The following is a 15,379-nucleotide window of genomic DNA, read 5'->3' as shown; positions in this document are numbered from 1 at the left end:
GCCACGCATCTTCCCCTCCGTCTGCAACATATCTATGTCTCCAATGATGATGTCAAGGATGACGCTGCTTCGTACACCTATGTGTTGCCGAAGAATATCTTGCGGGCATTCATTACTGCGGCAGATCTTCGCACTCAGGTTGCGGCCTTCTTGTACGGTGTATCGCCGCCAGACAACAAGCAGGTCAAGGAGATCAAGGCAGTTGTATGGGTACCTCAGCGTGGAAGCAACAATAGCGTTGAGTTGCCCAACCAGTTGCCGAGGACGACTTCCTCCTCAAGGATCTCGAACCTCTCGGGTGGATCAAGACGCAAGCGCTTGAGCTCAACCATCTCTCTCCTACAGACGTCACCACCCAAGCCAAATTGATGGCTAACCACCCAGAGTGGAGCTCTTCATCAATCTGTATCGCTGCTTCCTTCACTCTGGTTCAGTCTCGCTGTCCGCCCATCAGCTGACGGTGCCTGGCTTCGAGTGGGGCCGCAAAAGAACGTGGATAATTCTGCCCAACCCACCTGGCTTCAACCCTAACATGTCGGAGCGGGTGCAGCTCCTGTTGTCTGACCGTATTTCTTGGGATGACACTCGTGCCCGAAGGCAAAGTCTGGAACTACGGGATTGGTCTTACCCAATTGTGGTCGGCCAACTTGCCATTTGCTGTAACACTAGACACGCCATTGTTGTTCTGGGCAGAGGATCACCGGCCCGCTGCGTTCTTGACGTTTGCGAACCTCGAGCAAGGGGATGATAGTGCTGACGTTGAAAACAGTTTCGCTTGATTTATTACTACTCTTTGCTTGACTTGCTGTTTTTCATTAGCTGCATACGAAAATCTCACTTGTATGAAATAGTTAATCCACACAATATTATGTTGTTTTCTTTGTGCCTCACCCCTGTCATAAGCTATTTTTTTGCCCGTAGGGTTGTCAAAATTGAGTCGAAGCTTGAGCTGGACATGTCTTTTCAATGAAAAACATAAGACCAAAATATCCGATTCTACAAGGGCTACCAATCATCAATTCCTCAATGATGAACGACGCGACACAGCACAGCGCCTCGAGGAGATGCTGGCATATATGTAATGTATGTGTACATTGTACATTGAATTTGTATTTATATGGACTAAGTTAACGATATGCACCACCACGAAAGAAAGAAAATGCAAGAAGACACGAACTCGACAACTGCAAAAGGGGGTTGAATGAAAAAGTTCAGCAAGTCAAGTTCAAAGCTCGTGACAGAAAAATGCGAGGGATCATCATTACCCCCATTCTACACGTCTTATTCACTCCCAACCGATCCTGCATGCACCCGAATATCCGAAAAATCAGGAAGCTCGCCCTCTACCGTCTCCCTTTCCTCCCCGCCATCAGCAAGACACTGCACCATAAGCTGCGTACTCCCTCGTCTCGGAGGTGGCGATAACGCCATTATCTCTGGAGCGCTCGGGAGGCGCTGCGGCTGTGGCGGACGGAGCGGATTACGTAGTGGGATCGCCGGAAGCGAGGTGTGCGTGTTTATCGACAAGAAGTTTGGGTGATTCTGCATCGTTGTTATGGGGGTGCCTGGGAGGGGAGGCGTTGAGGGTCGGGAATTGGTGGTGCTATTGGTGCTACTGCGACTGCTGATGGGGCTCCTGCTCCTGCTCCTACTACCAGGAAGGGGCCTAATAATCACGGGATGCACGATTTGGTGAGGTGTGAGTTCGTTGTCAGTATCAGTATCGTGCAGTGCGATGACAGGCGACGGAGGTGACGGAGCACTGAGAATCCTCAGACGCTGCTTGATAGACATACTCCGTGCAGAAGCGGCGCTGTCAGGACGAGGAGGAATTGATGTCTGTATTGATAATTCTCCGCTGTTGCGGTGATGTGCGTACGCAGGTTCGTCTGGACGCGGTGGAAGGACACCTGAAGGTGGTGGACGAGGAGGTGCAGTCAGGCTGAGCCTCAACGCGCGCTGAGCTACAGACGTTCTGAACAGCGTTTTCTGGGGCTGGGATTGGGGCTGTTGTTGTTGCTCAGGCGCAGGCGGGGGCGCAAAGCTCGGAGCAGGGCGCGGAGGAGGCATCGAGCGGCGTTTACTCCCCACGCCAATACTTCCACCACCACCAATACCCATACCAATGCCTGAGCCAAAAGACCCAACCGTACTTGTCCGCCGCACACTCCCCGATCTCACACTCGCACTGCTCACGCTACTCGACGCGCTCGTCCTCTTCCAAAAAGCAGCACTAGCATTCGCAGAACCTGCACTGCTAGGACTTACGCTCGGCTCAGACTCGCACGGCGCTTGTGGCGTCAGCGGTAGCGGGCCGCTGGGGGGCGTTAACCGCTTCGGGAGGGTACGAGACCACCGACGAGAAGGCGCAGAGGATGAAGCTGATGAGCCCGATCTTTCGACAGTGGAAGTTGTAGTGGAAATTGTTTGCACGGATAGACGTGCTGGGTTAGGCGTGGGTGTGGGTGTGGGGGTAATGGAACGTGGGGTGACTGCGGTACCTGAGCTGCCCTCGGTCACGGTGGAGATCTGCATGCTAGGCGTAGTATTTGTGTCCATTTGCTGGCATAGCGCGTCTGTGAGTGAGTGTACGAAAGTCTGCTTCTTGTACCACGGGGGCGGGTGGAGAGAATGCGAGTGTGAGTGTGAGTGGGAAAGCGGGTGGAAAAGCGTGTGCGACAGAGGTGGAGTTGTGGACGGCGAAGGAGCCCACCGTTCATCTTCTTTGACGATCTTGAGATCACAAGCTGGAATACCATTGATGCTCGCACAGCACGTGCTCGGGGTCCCATTAGACAAGCTCCCGTTGATGCTCGAGCAGCACATACTCGGGGTCACACCTACACCATTAGACAAACTCCCATTGTGTGTACTCCCGTTTGACAGGTGCACACTAGATTCGTCGGGTCCTGACGATGCCACGCTAGGAACGGGGGAGTCCGAACGGCGCATCGGCGAGCTGCTCCTCTTGGTGCTCATGCCCACGCCACTAGTGATACCCATTAAACTACTCCCCACGGTCCCAAAGCTCTCTTCTGCATGCTCACTTTCGCGCTCATGACTGTGTCCGTTGAGAGACAAGGACGGCGAACGAGAACGAGGCGTGAACATGCCTTTGATGGTCTTGGTAGTAGATGTGGAGGATTTAGAAGAGTGCGTTTGGGAGAGTTGGATAGGGGAGATGTTGCCTGAGCGCTTGGATTGGAGGTGGATGGAAGGCGTTGGGGAGGAGTCAGAGTTTGAGTTGGATCTATGTGCGTTGGAACTTTGGCTTTGGGATTTCTTGGTTGATCTGATACTTGATGCGCGCGTGAAGGGCTCGGTGGGTGCGGGTAGGTTGGGTGTCGAAGACCGTGTGTGCGGTTGGGAACGCATGCCTTCGAACGACAGAGACGCTCTAATTGGGGATGTGGGCGGTGAGAGGGAAGGGGAACCTGCCAAAACAGGTGGAGGAGATGATGAGGTGTGGGTTGATGAAGCTGGGGGTGATATAGGGGATGCGGCGGAAGATAATGATGCTTGGAGTCGCATGGAGAGCATGACATCCATGTCCCCGCGGGGTTCGTGCCCACTGAGGTGGGGTGATGCAGTGATACCTGCACGCATGGATCTGGAGAGGGGTGTTAAATCAGGACCCAGCGACGCGACGCAACTCACCTTTGACCCAGGACAACTGCCTTTATGGCACCAATCCACTTCTGTCTCTCGCTCGGATCCTGCATTTCGAAATGCCAGATAATGTTGCCTTGCTCAATAGCAACGACTGAGCCATTTGACTTGCCTCCGCTGCCTCTTGCTCCGCTCCTGCTGTCGCGTTTACTAAGGCTGTTGGTTCGGGTATAGTTCACACTGGGTCCGGATTGCTCTGTAACGTAAATAGCAGTGTCTTGGGTGATAGGTAAGCGGTGAAGCTCCGAGGATGAGGGAATATTTGATTTGAAAAGATGGAGATGTGTGACTGTCTGGGATGCGGCCGAGGTCGCAGTCGTGAGGACTATGGACCTTGTCTTCCACTGCTTTGCGAGGGCGTATACGAGGAGAGAGGACGAGGGACAGAATTTGGGAAATGTGCCGGTGAGTGTGATTCGTGATGTGAGGGAAGCGAGGGTTGTAGGAAAGGGGGGGAGATGAGGTAAGAGGGTTGGGGTTGATGAGGGTATGGGTGATGAAGGCATAGGGGGAGAAGGTAAGGATATATGTGAATCAATGGTTGCAGATGTCGGTACTTGGTCCTCTCGAGTATCCTCTTGGTGTTCAGTGGCAGCATAGTCGACGAGACCAATACTCTGAGCAGCAGCATCTCTGAGTCTCTCTCGCTCCTCTTCCTCTTGAACATAGGAATATGGGCGGGATATTTCCATGACGCCTGGCATGACGATGGGATGCGCGTATTGAGAAACATGGCCACTGGGACCAGTCTTTTTACGAACGAGAGAGAATAGGAGGGAAGTGCGAGGTTTTCTTGGAGATGTGGGCTTTGGAGGTGATTTTGGTTGCTGAGCAGGATACAAATAGGGATATCTTAATGATTCATGAGATGAGATGCTAGCGGACCCGGTCAACACTGCAGCAGAGTCTTGATCTACAGAATGTAAGCTCGAGCTCGCGGGTCAGCTTGCGACGCACCATAGGGAAATTCGACGTGATCAACATATTCCCTCTCCTTTCCCTTCGGTTCTCGGGTTAGACTTGCACGACCATCCCGTTGTGATTCAGTGAAGAAATGAATTGGCATCGTGGCCGGTGATTCGAGTGTAGTCTGAGATGAAAGCGACTGAGAGGGATAACAACGACGACCAGCGGCGATGTGTGACGAGTTTAACGTGGCAGTAGTCAAATTTCAGTCAGGGCAGTGATAGTACACAGGTCAGAAATCACGCTTCTATTTCAATGCCAACGCAAAACACCAACCTTGCTCCATGGATTCATCAACTCCATCGACGATGGCGAGGGCGACAACGACAACGATGGTGAGTTCATGAGGTCAACGTTGAAATGCTCTTTGACATAAAATTGTATGCTACTTATGACATATGCTGTCAGGTCCTTAATGTTTCACGTACATGAACTATCGCCACGACTGTCACCGACTACGGCTTAAACCTCGGCCTTCCAGTCTCTTCATCATTATTGGAAGACAACGAAATTCCTCTGATCATCAACTTGGCGGTGCCGTCCAGTGCGGAGCGCCCGTCTTCCACACCGCATATACTCCGTGCAATGTTCCACCGTAACAACCCAAGCCTCGCAATTAATATCGTTTCGGGTCCAGTTCTAGTCTTCTTTTATCCTAGGTGCTGCGATCAATATTTGACTGTATCCACTTACCCAGCTCGTAAGACCACCTCCTAAATGATATCTTAACATGCCAGTTAGTGGGCTTGTCCGTGCAATGTACTTACGTGAGTTTCCATTGCTGAACCTTGCACTGGTTGCGTGCTCGTTTGTACGTCAGTTCTTATCATACTGATATACCTGGAATAGTGCGCTTCTACCACACCAGTTAAAGCTGGTGGTCATCACCTTGTGATCATGACTTCTGGCACGAGGACTACTGCCTTCAAATCAACTTCTATTAATATCGGCTCGTCGTAGCACAGCCTCAACTGTTACAGAGGTAACTCCAAATAGACTTTGTCAGTGATATTCACACCGTCTGACGGTCTTTGTCATGAGGACCCCACCAGTGATAGAGGCCAGTCCTGTTAACCTGTTTGACATACCAGAACATGAGCGCCAAAACATGTTATAAATGTACCATCGTACCACGGAAATAGGAATCAATCAACCGCAAACTCGTCAACTGATATCCAAGTCCAGTATGTATTACATCGCTGGCCTCACTAGTGCTCTTCCATCATCCGCCCAAACCGTAGAAGGACTCGCCGTATTCACCACCTTCCGATATCTCCAGTATCTCATATCCCGTATACGTACAACCGCCCCAGTCGCTAACGCAGAAGCAGGTAGCATCCGCACCACTCCAACTTCTTTCATCGGCAAGATCATATCCCCAATACACGGTCTCTCGTTCTTCATCCCACCCGTGACATACATCCTATGCGTCCCATTTAACCGCTTCGTGCAGCCTGCGTGGATGCAGCGCATGAGTCTTCCTAATACCCATTTCAAACACGAAAATCAAGTGGGGCTGAGAGTCGCAGCATGCGCAGCGACCTTTGTGCTCCTCAGGTTCACTGGACGCACAATGATGCACCTCGGGAATCAGTGGCACGCGATCGGGGTGCGTGCCGTCTTTTTTTTCATACGTGTACAAGACATAAAGCTCACTGCCCCTCTTCAGAGACGCGAGAAGCCTAGAATCGTGCAGACGGGTCAATACGCGGTGGTTCGTCACCCGCTGTACACGTGAGTCTCTTGTGTCATCTGCTGGGAGATTGGGTTCTGACGTCTCCCTTATGACAGGGGCGTGCTCATCCAAGGGCTGCTTTTTACTCTGATGACCTGGTCTTATGCACCGCTTGTAGGATTGGGTATTGTTGCTGGCGCGTTTGCTGTGAAGATGCCCATCGAGGTGGGTATCTCGTCCGAGTCTGTGCTGTATACAGGGGTTGACTGCCTTTTGTTTTAGGAGGATCTTATCATGCAAGACCCTGCTGTTGCTGCGGAATACCGTGCGTATATGCAGAAGGTGCCTGCACGGGTTATTCCGTTCCTTTGGTGATATATCATTTAATCTGAAGATTATGTTATTTGTTATTGCTGGATGCCCGCGGTCTTTTGTGATATAGCATTACCCTGCGTTTTTCCTATAGGCTATTTCCGATAATCCCCCTCAAGTACATCAATTTGCAGGTACTGCTGTGCCGAGGCGTTATCCGACGCTGTGCGTCTTGTTCCAAGTATTTGATTTAGATTTAGATGTGGTTGGATCGCCTTTAATTTCAACGCTGAAGCTCGTCAAGGTGGTCAGGTTGGTGTTGCTTTCCATAGTGCCTATTGAATATTGAGTAGCTCCGAGTGTGGGCCTTGCCATCGTTCAACGTTCTTACTCACATTTGTATCCGACCTCAGATAGCACGGCATAACTTTGACGTAAATTTGCAGATACGATGATCCTTCTTGTCATAGTCACCACTCGCTATTAAAATCAGGAACTTGTGGCGACTACGGCTCGGAAGCGAAGGATGTGAAAAGCCGGTCCCAAGCCTTTTGCGTACTAGGCGCTAATAGAGCTTTTCAGAGCATTCATAGCTTAAAGAATACCGTGGATGATATGCGTTTGTATGATATGTATCCAAACCCACGTCATCCACGGTATTATTTTGTTGTTTTTATAGGAATTGGAGTGTAACTTGTAAAAGCTGGAGAGCCACGCTTTATTAAATGGTGGGAGGCGTCAAGGAGAGCCTAGTGGTGTAAGGCTGTGTGAGAGTTCGAAGGGGAAATCGAGACAAGTAGCTAGATAGTATCCGAACATTGCGCGGTCACGAAGGGTGTGAAATGCCAAACTCTAACACTAAGGACGTTCAAGCAGCTTAGTCAGCCCCGGCAGACCTCACTTCATGATGTAAATAGGAGAAAATCGGAGTTACCCTACTTCACATCGACCAGTATTGTTCTCCCCGCGTCAACAGGCAACATACAGGCAACCGAGGATATGGCGGCCAACTCAAAGGCAAATTTGTCTGTCTCGGACACTATTTGCGCTCTGCAAGACATCGTAAGTCCCCAGTTTTTTATAGGTGCTCGTGTCTGTATATAACAATCTTCATTCGCTTCAGCTCGCACGTTCACAAGTGACCGTATTTCTATCTAGATATCCATATCAGGTGTTATTTCATTGATGATACCCAGATTCTAAACCTCGAACCCTATATTCCCAAGCCGGTCCCCCCAAATGAACTACCCTGTCATCGAGCTCAAAGACCGGCCTATCATTGAGACCACCATCGCTGAGCGCCAGCAGCAGATAGATGTGGTTTCGCACGAGGTCTCAGGCCTGAGAGCTGTCATGGGTAGTATCAATAATCTCTGCGATCAGCTCGATGAAAGGAGTACAGTGGCAGGTACATTTCGAACCTCGTAAAGGATGGCGAAAGTTCCTCATTGGACCTGGCCCAGAATCAAATGTCATTGTTCAACGAAAATTGATGCGCTGATATTAATATTATCATAGTACATGACATGTGGCCCTCTTGCAATCCTGTGTGCCCGTTCGATGCTTACTTTCTTCATCAGGTTAGAGTAATGTAAAAATAGCCGTCTGCAGGGAGTTGACTTTCGTTTTCGTCATTTCGGTGGTGTGACGTTACCGAACGGTTCTCCAGTCTCGCTCACTGGTAGGGATGACTGAGGAGATGACGAAGTTGGAACCTTCAAGCGGAGTTCATCGATCCCGACACTGGACTCGGTCGGTTTTATTGTCACACAGGGCAAGTTGGTGAGTCCGTGCAGGCCGTATTTCACGTCCATTTTGATATCAGCTTGGATACCTACGACACAGCCCATCAAATGAGCAACCGTGTTTGTCATTCTCACCATGCATCATTTGTCATTCGCTATGTCACGGTTGGTCATTGACACCGCCGTGAGGACCATGCCAGTCAGAAGCGCATCATAAAGCACTGGCAATACTTCCAACTTGCCAAGTCAGTGGAGGACGAACACGGGATATAAAACCATCACTCGGATATCGGAAACAACTCCAAACACTTGTCTGATATCCAAGTCCAGCATGTATTACATTGCCGGCCTCACTATTCCAGTACCCCAACAAGCCGTGGAGGGACTAGCAGTATTAACCACTTTACGGTTCTTTCAATATGGAATTTCCCGCACTCGCGCGATCGCTCCAATCGCTAAAGCAGAATCAGGTACCATTCGCACAAGCCCAACCACCTTCATCGGTAAGGCCGTGTCCCCGATACACGCCCTCGCGTCCTTCATCCCATCCGTGACATACATTCTATGTGTCACCGGTAACCTGTTCACGCAGCCTGCGTGGATGCAGCGCATGAGCCTACCTAATGACTACTTCCAACACGAGACCAAAGTGGCGCTAAGGATCGGGGCATGTACATTGACCTTTGTGCTCCTCAGGTTTGTGGGACGCGCATTCACTCACCTCGGGAATCAGTGGCACGCAATTGGGGTGGGCACCATTCTTATTACTTGTGTGTTGTGGACATGTGTAAGCTGACTGCTCCTCACCAGAGACGAGAGAAGCCCAGAGTCGTGCAGACAGGTCCATATGCGCTGGTGCGTCATCCGCTATACATGTGAGTCTCATGTTGCATCATCTTGGTTAGATTGGATGCTAATGTCCTTTAGGAACATGCTCATCCAGCAGGCGCTTTTCGCAGTGATGTTCTGGTCTTATGCCCCACTTGTGGGTCTTGGTATCGTTGCTGGCGCGTTCGCTGTCAAGATGCCTATTGAGGCGAGTGTCTTGTTCTTGTGTACTCAGCGGTACTCATTTTATCCGTAGGAGGCTCTTATCATGGAGGATTCTGCTGTTGCCGCAGAATACTGCGCATACATCCAAAGAGTGCCTGCGCGCGTCATTCCATTCCTCTGGTGATTTTTTTTACTTGAATGGTCATATATCATAAATGCAACATGTCGAGTCGGAGGACTCATGATTTCGAAGGGAAAGTATTCTTATAATCAACTGGCGATAAAACGTGCTTAATCTACAAAAAATCCAGAATCCGCATTTAAGTAGATGATAAGCAACAAACTAGTCTTGACCATGTCTGAATTCCGATGGGTGAAGTGCACAGGCAGCATGAAACCGCTGGCGAGCAAGCATAATATATCGAATAACCACTCGTATCATCATGCCACCCGTCAGCTTCCTAATTTACAGGCCCAAGCTTTCAGCCAGTCTTGACAAAGGATACAAGAGGATGATGGTCGAGGATAGGACACCGCCAAAGGACCATTAAAACTTATTGTTTGCTGAATCGTCCTTATGTCGTTGAGTGTGCGTTGGCGCGTCGACAGTTTAGAAACAGAGAATGTCGAAAGTTCTACTTTCATGTCTGTGCTGCTAAGCTCACCTTCAGCAAGCCGGTGTGCGCTATGCGGAATGGGCAATGAAAAGGTCTGAAGGCTGCTGAGCGGAGTCCGCTGCATCCATTCAGGCAGCTGGTAGATTTTCCATCTATTGCCGGAGTGGCAGAGGCGATACGCGTGCCGATTGCTGTCGATTACTGTGTACGTGATGGAGATGACATGAGATATCGAAGCGAGAAAAGCTGCTCCATGGACGGTCTTGGTGAAGGACGACCATTGACGGGTCATAGACTCACGACCAGTTACCATCAGTGTTTTTGGGCCGTACAGAGCCGGAGAACCTTCGTGGTTGTTCGCGCGGGATTTCCAGGCATGGAAAAGGCAGCCTGACAGAAGGCCCAGATTCTCAAAGTCGACTGCAATACATGGTGCAGCAAGCAGGATGGGGGCAAGGGGGCTGAGGTCTAGCCCAAGCTGCATTGGTCCAAATCCATCGAGCAAAAGTCCTGGGAGAGAACCACGAAACTGTCCCATCCACATCCTGCGTGCGTACTTCGCGTAGTCGAATTTGAATTGATGGTCTTGTTGAGCGTATGCTTGCTGCATGCGTAGAGTGTCCACGAACGCTGTTACATTGTGTAATTGCGGGAGTAACACGGTGTGAAGAATTTCGGGCAGCACCGTTTTCCTGACTTCTTTAGATACAAGACAGAGAGCGAGGGCGAATGAATATGGGTTTTTAGATTTGTATGGTTCAGTTTGGGAAAAACTGGGTTGTGCGGCATGTCTAAGGATGAGGAGGGCTAGTTCGACTGGAAGGTCACCAAACGGAAATGAAAGTTGAGTAACAGGTTCCATGATGGAGGAGTAACTAATGTAAAGTTGGTTTGCAGGAGCCCTTTAATACTCACCTTATAAACGATATCCATCGTGTGGCGTCGTGGAGACACATTGTGTGCATTGTGAGACCAACACTGTTACTCGGTAGTCCACAGCGGAGTTATTGTTTCTTCTATGTCGTATACTGTAGAGTTACGACCGTAGCTTCGCGCCCTTTCGGGTGTGACCATGTCACACTTAGCTTCGCAGCTTCGTAGGCCCTTGCGACGTGTGACCTATCCAAGTTAGCTTCACCCTGGCAGCTGCAATCCATGTGAGTTTGGCCTTTTCTCAGCATGTCCATCAATTTTGACCCTTCAGAATGAATCTCGTGTATAACTGTCCGTAGCAATTTTTGGTTTTTTTGTTGGCAATTTTTCCTGTTTTACCGCGTGTCACAAAATAACTTCGCTCCCCGAAATTTAGTGTGACCATCACATCAAATAGGTTCGATTCGCTGTGGGGTGGGACATGTGACGAAGTTACGGTCGTAACTCTACAGTACTGTGCTCTTGCTTGGGACCGCAAGGTCACGGTGTAGTCCACAGCAGAGTTATTAGTCAGCGTAGGTCACAAAGTACTTTACAGTTATCATAGGAATGATGCGAATATGGCATCAACTTGGGTTCTTCCAGACTCGGCGTGCATCCAGGTTCTGTCAATATTGTCATCAACTCAGGACACAACTCTTACAATTGCCAGGTTAATTTGCCTGTTTCATCAACTTGAGGCTGTGTCATTGAGTTCAGGGGGTGACATGCGATTGCACAATGAATAATAGATCCTTTACTAATGTTCTACAGCACTGTTTTCTGTGCTTCCTCAGCCCTAATACATAGAGTTGCCTGTGAGCCAAGTGTGCTTGAAGTGTCTTAGGCTCTAGTCAAGTCTGACACCAATGTGCTGGCATGTACAGCAGGTCCTGCAACCAGACAGGCACCCACTTGTCCTTCAACTGCATTTCACTACCATCTTGCAAGTCTTCCATAGATTGAAGTATTTACTTATTGATCTCATATCAATCAAGGTCCACACTCTTCATCACTCAATAGCTGGATTGTTTCACAGCCGAAGTCTTGTCTCAACTTATGAGCAGTGATTTAAATATTTGTATGTCATCCCTTGACTCGGAGATGACTATCATTTCTAATTGCACCAAGTTTGAACCCAACTAGTACTTTCAATTAGTCCATTCCATCACACTCATATCACAGCCTTCATTAATGAGCGACAATCAGTGTCAGTATCATGTATATCTCTTATCCCTCTCTCACCCTCTGACCTCATTGACAGACCTTCCATTGTTTGAAGGAACATGGGCCAGGTTGTCCCAAGTGGCTGTTAAGGGTGCTCAATATAACTCCCGTGAACGTCAGCCCCACCTGAAATGTTTGGAAGGGACTTGGATTGATCTCCTCAAATACATCCATGAATTACTGGATGATCCTGAGAAGAACCAACTCATTTGGCTGCATGGTATGGCTGGAGTTGGAAAGTCTGCCATCGCATTCACAGTAGCTGAAAAGATGGGAGGTTTAAAAGTGACAGAGCAGACGAATATTGAAAAGAGGCTAGCAGGAACATTCTTTTTCTCATGAAAGCACACCAAACGCTGCATGACTGGATATTTTTTTGTGACACTTGTCTACCAGCTTGCCAACAATTTCCTGAACATTTGAAAGGATGTGAACAGAGTCATCTGCAACAATCCTGCTTTACTAGACCCTGATGCACCTCTCTGTGACCAGATGGAGGCTCTCTTTCTCCAACCTCTTCAGTGGCTTCGATCCAGACTGCATGAGTGTGCACCTTTGACATTTGTTATTGATGCGCTTGATGAATGCACATCCGAACCTGAGCTTGTTGATCTCATCATTTCTATTGCACAGGCTCTTTGTGACCCTGATCTTCCTGTGACCCACATTCTGCTCACAAGTCACTCAGAATCGCATATTAGTAAAGTCTTCCAGAATGATGTGGTGCACTCATTGGTGTGCAAAGTACCAGTGAAAACTTCTGGAGAGGGCATTGGGACTATCTTGTCACTAGACAGTGCCGATGTTGACAATGTCATTTATATTTTCCTGCAGCACTCTTTTGGAGAGCTGAGAGGTCGCCATCCCAATTTCCTGCAGCCATCAAGGGATCAACTTGCATAGCTAGTGAGCCGTGCTGGCAGACATTTCATTGTGGCATCTACAATGGTGAAGTTTATTATTGACGATGAATATAAGGATCCCCACGATTGGTTACAGCTGATGCTCAAACTGACAAGCAAGCTGCTAGCAGGAATGGACATGTACAAGTTATATGACTGTATCCTGTCCATGTGTGCCAACCCCAAGCAGGCATACCTGCACTTGTCCATTGTCACTACACTCATGGATCCTCTACCACTATCACAAATCTTGAAACTGCTTGGCCCTGGTCAGGGCTATGATGCTGAGACAATGCTGATACAATTACAGTCTGTCATAGATATTCCTACTGACAACACACTCCCCGTAAATATTTATCACTCACCCATTCACAACTACGTTTCCAATCCCTCAAACTGCAGCCTCCCTTACACACATAATACATCACCAGCTCATTTCCTACTTGCTGATTCCTCTCTTCATTTGATGATGAAAGAGGTTCCAGAAAGTATAGCTCTCTTGGATAAGCTCTCAGAACTGAAGAAGCAGAGCCAAGCCATGCAAGCCGAGGACCCCCCTAGATTAAAAGACTCATTATCCTTCCTTGTTCAGCCACCAGAGTCACTGTCTGTTCTTATCAGCATGCTATGGCTTCGAGGTGATCACAAGTCAGATATACAATTGTTCCTAGAGACTGTGAACAGGTGGGCCTGGCTGCAGACTCAGGGAGGATGAGATTGGCTGCAGACCAAGGGAGGACAAGACTGGCTGCAGACCCTAGGAGGATGAGATTGGCTGTGGACCCTGGGAGGACAAGACTGGCCACAGACCCAGGGAGGGCGAGATTGGCTGCAGACCCAGGGAGGACAAGGCTGGCTGCAGACACAGGGAGGACGAGACTGGCTGCAGACTAAGGTAGGATAAGGCTGGCTGCAGACACAGGGAGGACAAGACTGGCTGCAGGCCAAGGAAGAACCAGACTGGCTGCAGGCCCAGTCAGGATGAGACTTGCTGGAGACCATGGCAGGGCAAGACTGGTTGGAGAACAAGGGAGCACAAGACTGGTTGGAAAACCAGGGAGCATGAGACTGGCTGGAGACCATGGCAGGGTGAGACTGGCTAGAGACTCAGGGAGAGCACGACTGGCTGGAGACCCAGGCAGGAAATGACTGGCTGCAGATCAAGGGAGGATGAGACTGGCTGCAGACCCAGGCAGGATGAGTTTGGCTGAGGACAAAGGCAGGACGAAACTGGCTGCAGACCCAGCCTGAGGTAGAAGTAGACTCACCATAGATCCAGCCTGAGGCAGGACAAGACTCATTACAGACCCAGGTAGGATATAACTGGTTGTAGGCTCAGGGAGGACAATGCTAGTTGCAGACCAAAGGCACACTAGAATGGCTCCAGACACAGAGTGGAGGAAACTGGCTCCAGAGCAATTTAGGACAAAACTGGCTTGGGACTCAGGGAGGGAAAGACTGGTTGCAGACTCAAGGCATGCAAGACTGGCTGCAGACCCCAGGTGGGCAAGACTGGGTGCAAACCAATAGAGGGAGAGACTGGCTTGGGACCCAGGGAGGGAAAGATTGGCTGCAGACCCTGAGTGTGCAAGATTGACTGCAGACCATGGGTGGGTGAAACTGGGTACAAACTAAGGGAGGGTGAGATTGGCTCAAGACCCAGGGAGGGTGCAACTGGCTCCAGACTCAGAAAGGGCTAGACTGGCTTCAGACCCTAGGTGGGCAAGATTGGCTGCAGATGCCTGATGGCCAAGCATGGCAATCCACTCCTATGGTGTCTGTCTGGGTGAGTATGGAAGAATTCTCGAGTATGTTGGAAGCAATCAGCAAGTATATCATTACCCCAGCATTGCTTTTACTACCAACCTTCCAAGTAGTCCAGCAGTTTAAAAGCTTACCAGATCTCTTGATGTTTCCAATGTTCCTGGCATTGATGCCCCGAGATCACTTCACCTCTGTATTGCCTGAAGTTCCTGACAGAGAAATCATCTGTGCTATGAATGCATTTACAACCTTTGCAAATGAGGCACAGGAATGAAGTCAATCAGCTTCTGATGCTTTCAAGTATGCATGTCAAAACTGAGTTGTTCATCTGTCACATGCTCCAAATCCATGGGGTGACACACTCCACTGTATATTCCAGACTTTCTGGAATTGTCACCTCCTTTCTTGGCTCGAACATCAGAAAGGTTTGTGGTCTTGCCTTGATATTTTATCAAAGGGGCAGAAACTTGCAAAGGTATGCATATTCCCAACAATGAATACCCACCCAAAAAGCTGATAATATTGCCTTGTTTCATTTTACAACACTCCTTGTAATTCTCTTGTGCTCAGTTTGAACCCATTAATGCGCAGCTTGAT

The 15,379-nt window shown here is 49.3% G+C and overlaps 1 protein-coding gene across 1 annotated transcript; it reads left to right on the top strand.

Moving 5' to 3' along the window:
- Positions 1 to 7,861: 7,861 nt before the first annotated feature.
- BJ212DRAFT_1306199 (uncharacterized protein) lies at positions 7,862 to 8,317 on the top strand (the record flags this gene model as incomplete). The annotated part of the gene is made up of 3 exons (XM_041333803.1): positions 7,862 to 8,030; positions 8,141 to 8,202; positions 8,234 to 8,317. 3 exons carry the CDS (start codon positions 7,862 to 7,864, stop codon positions 8,315 to 8,317), a joined length of 315 nt encoding a protein of 104 aa, XP_041185379.1.
- Positions 8,318 to 15,379: the final 7,062 nt, after the last annotated feature.

Source organism: Suillus subaureus (genome assembly GCF_016647635.1).
Source record: "Suillus subaureus strain MN1 chromosome Unknown BJ212scaffold_248, whole genome shotgun sequence".
Classification (NCBI taxonomy): domain Eukaryota; kingdom Fungi; phylum Basidiomycota; class Agaricomycetes; order Boletales; family Suillaceae; genus Suillus; species Suillus subaureus.
This window is presented reverse-complemented; position numbering and strand designations above follow the sequence as displayed.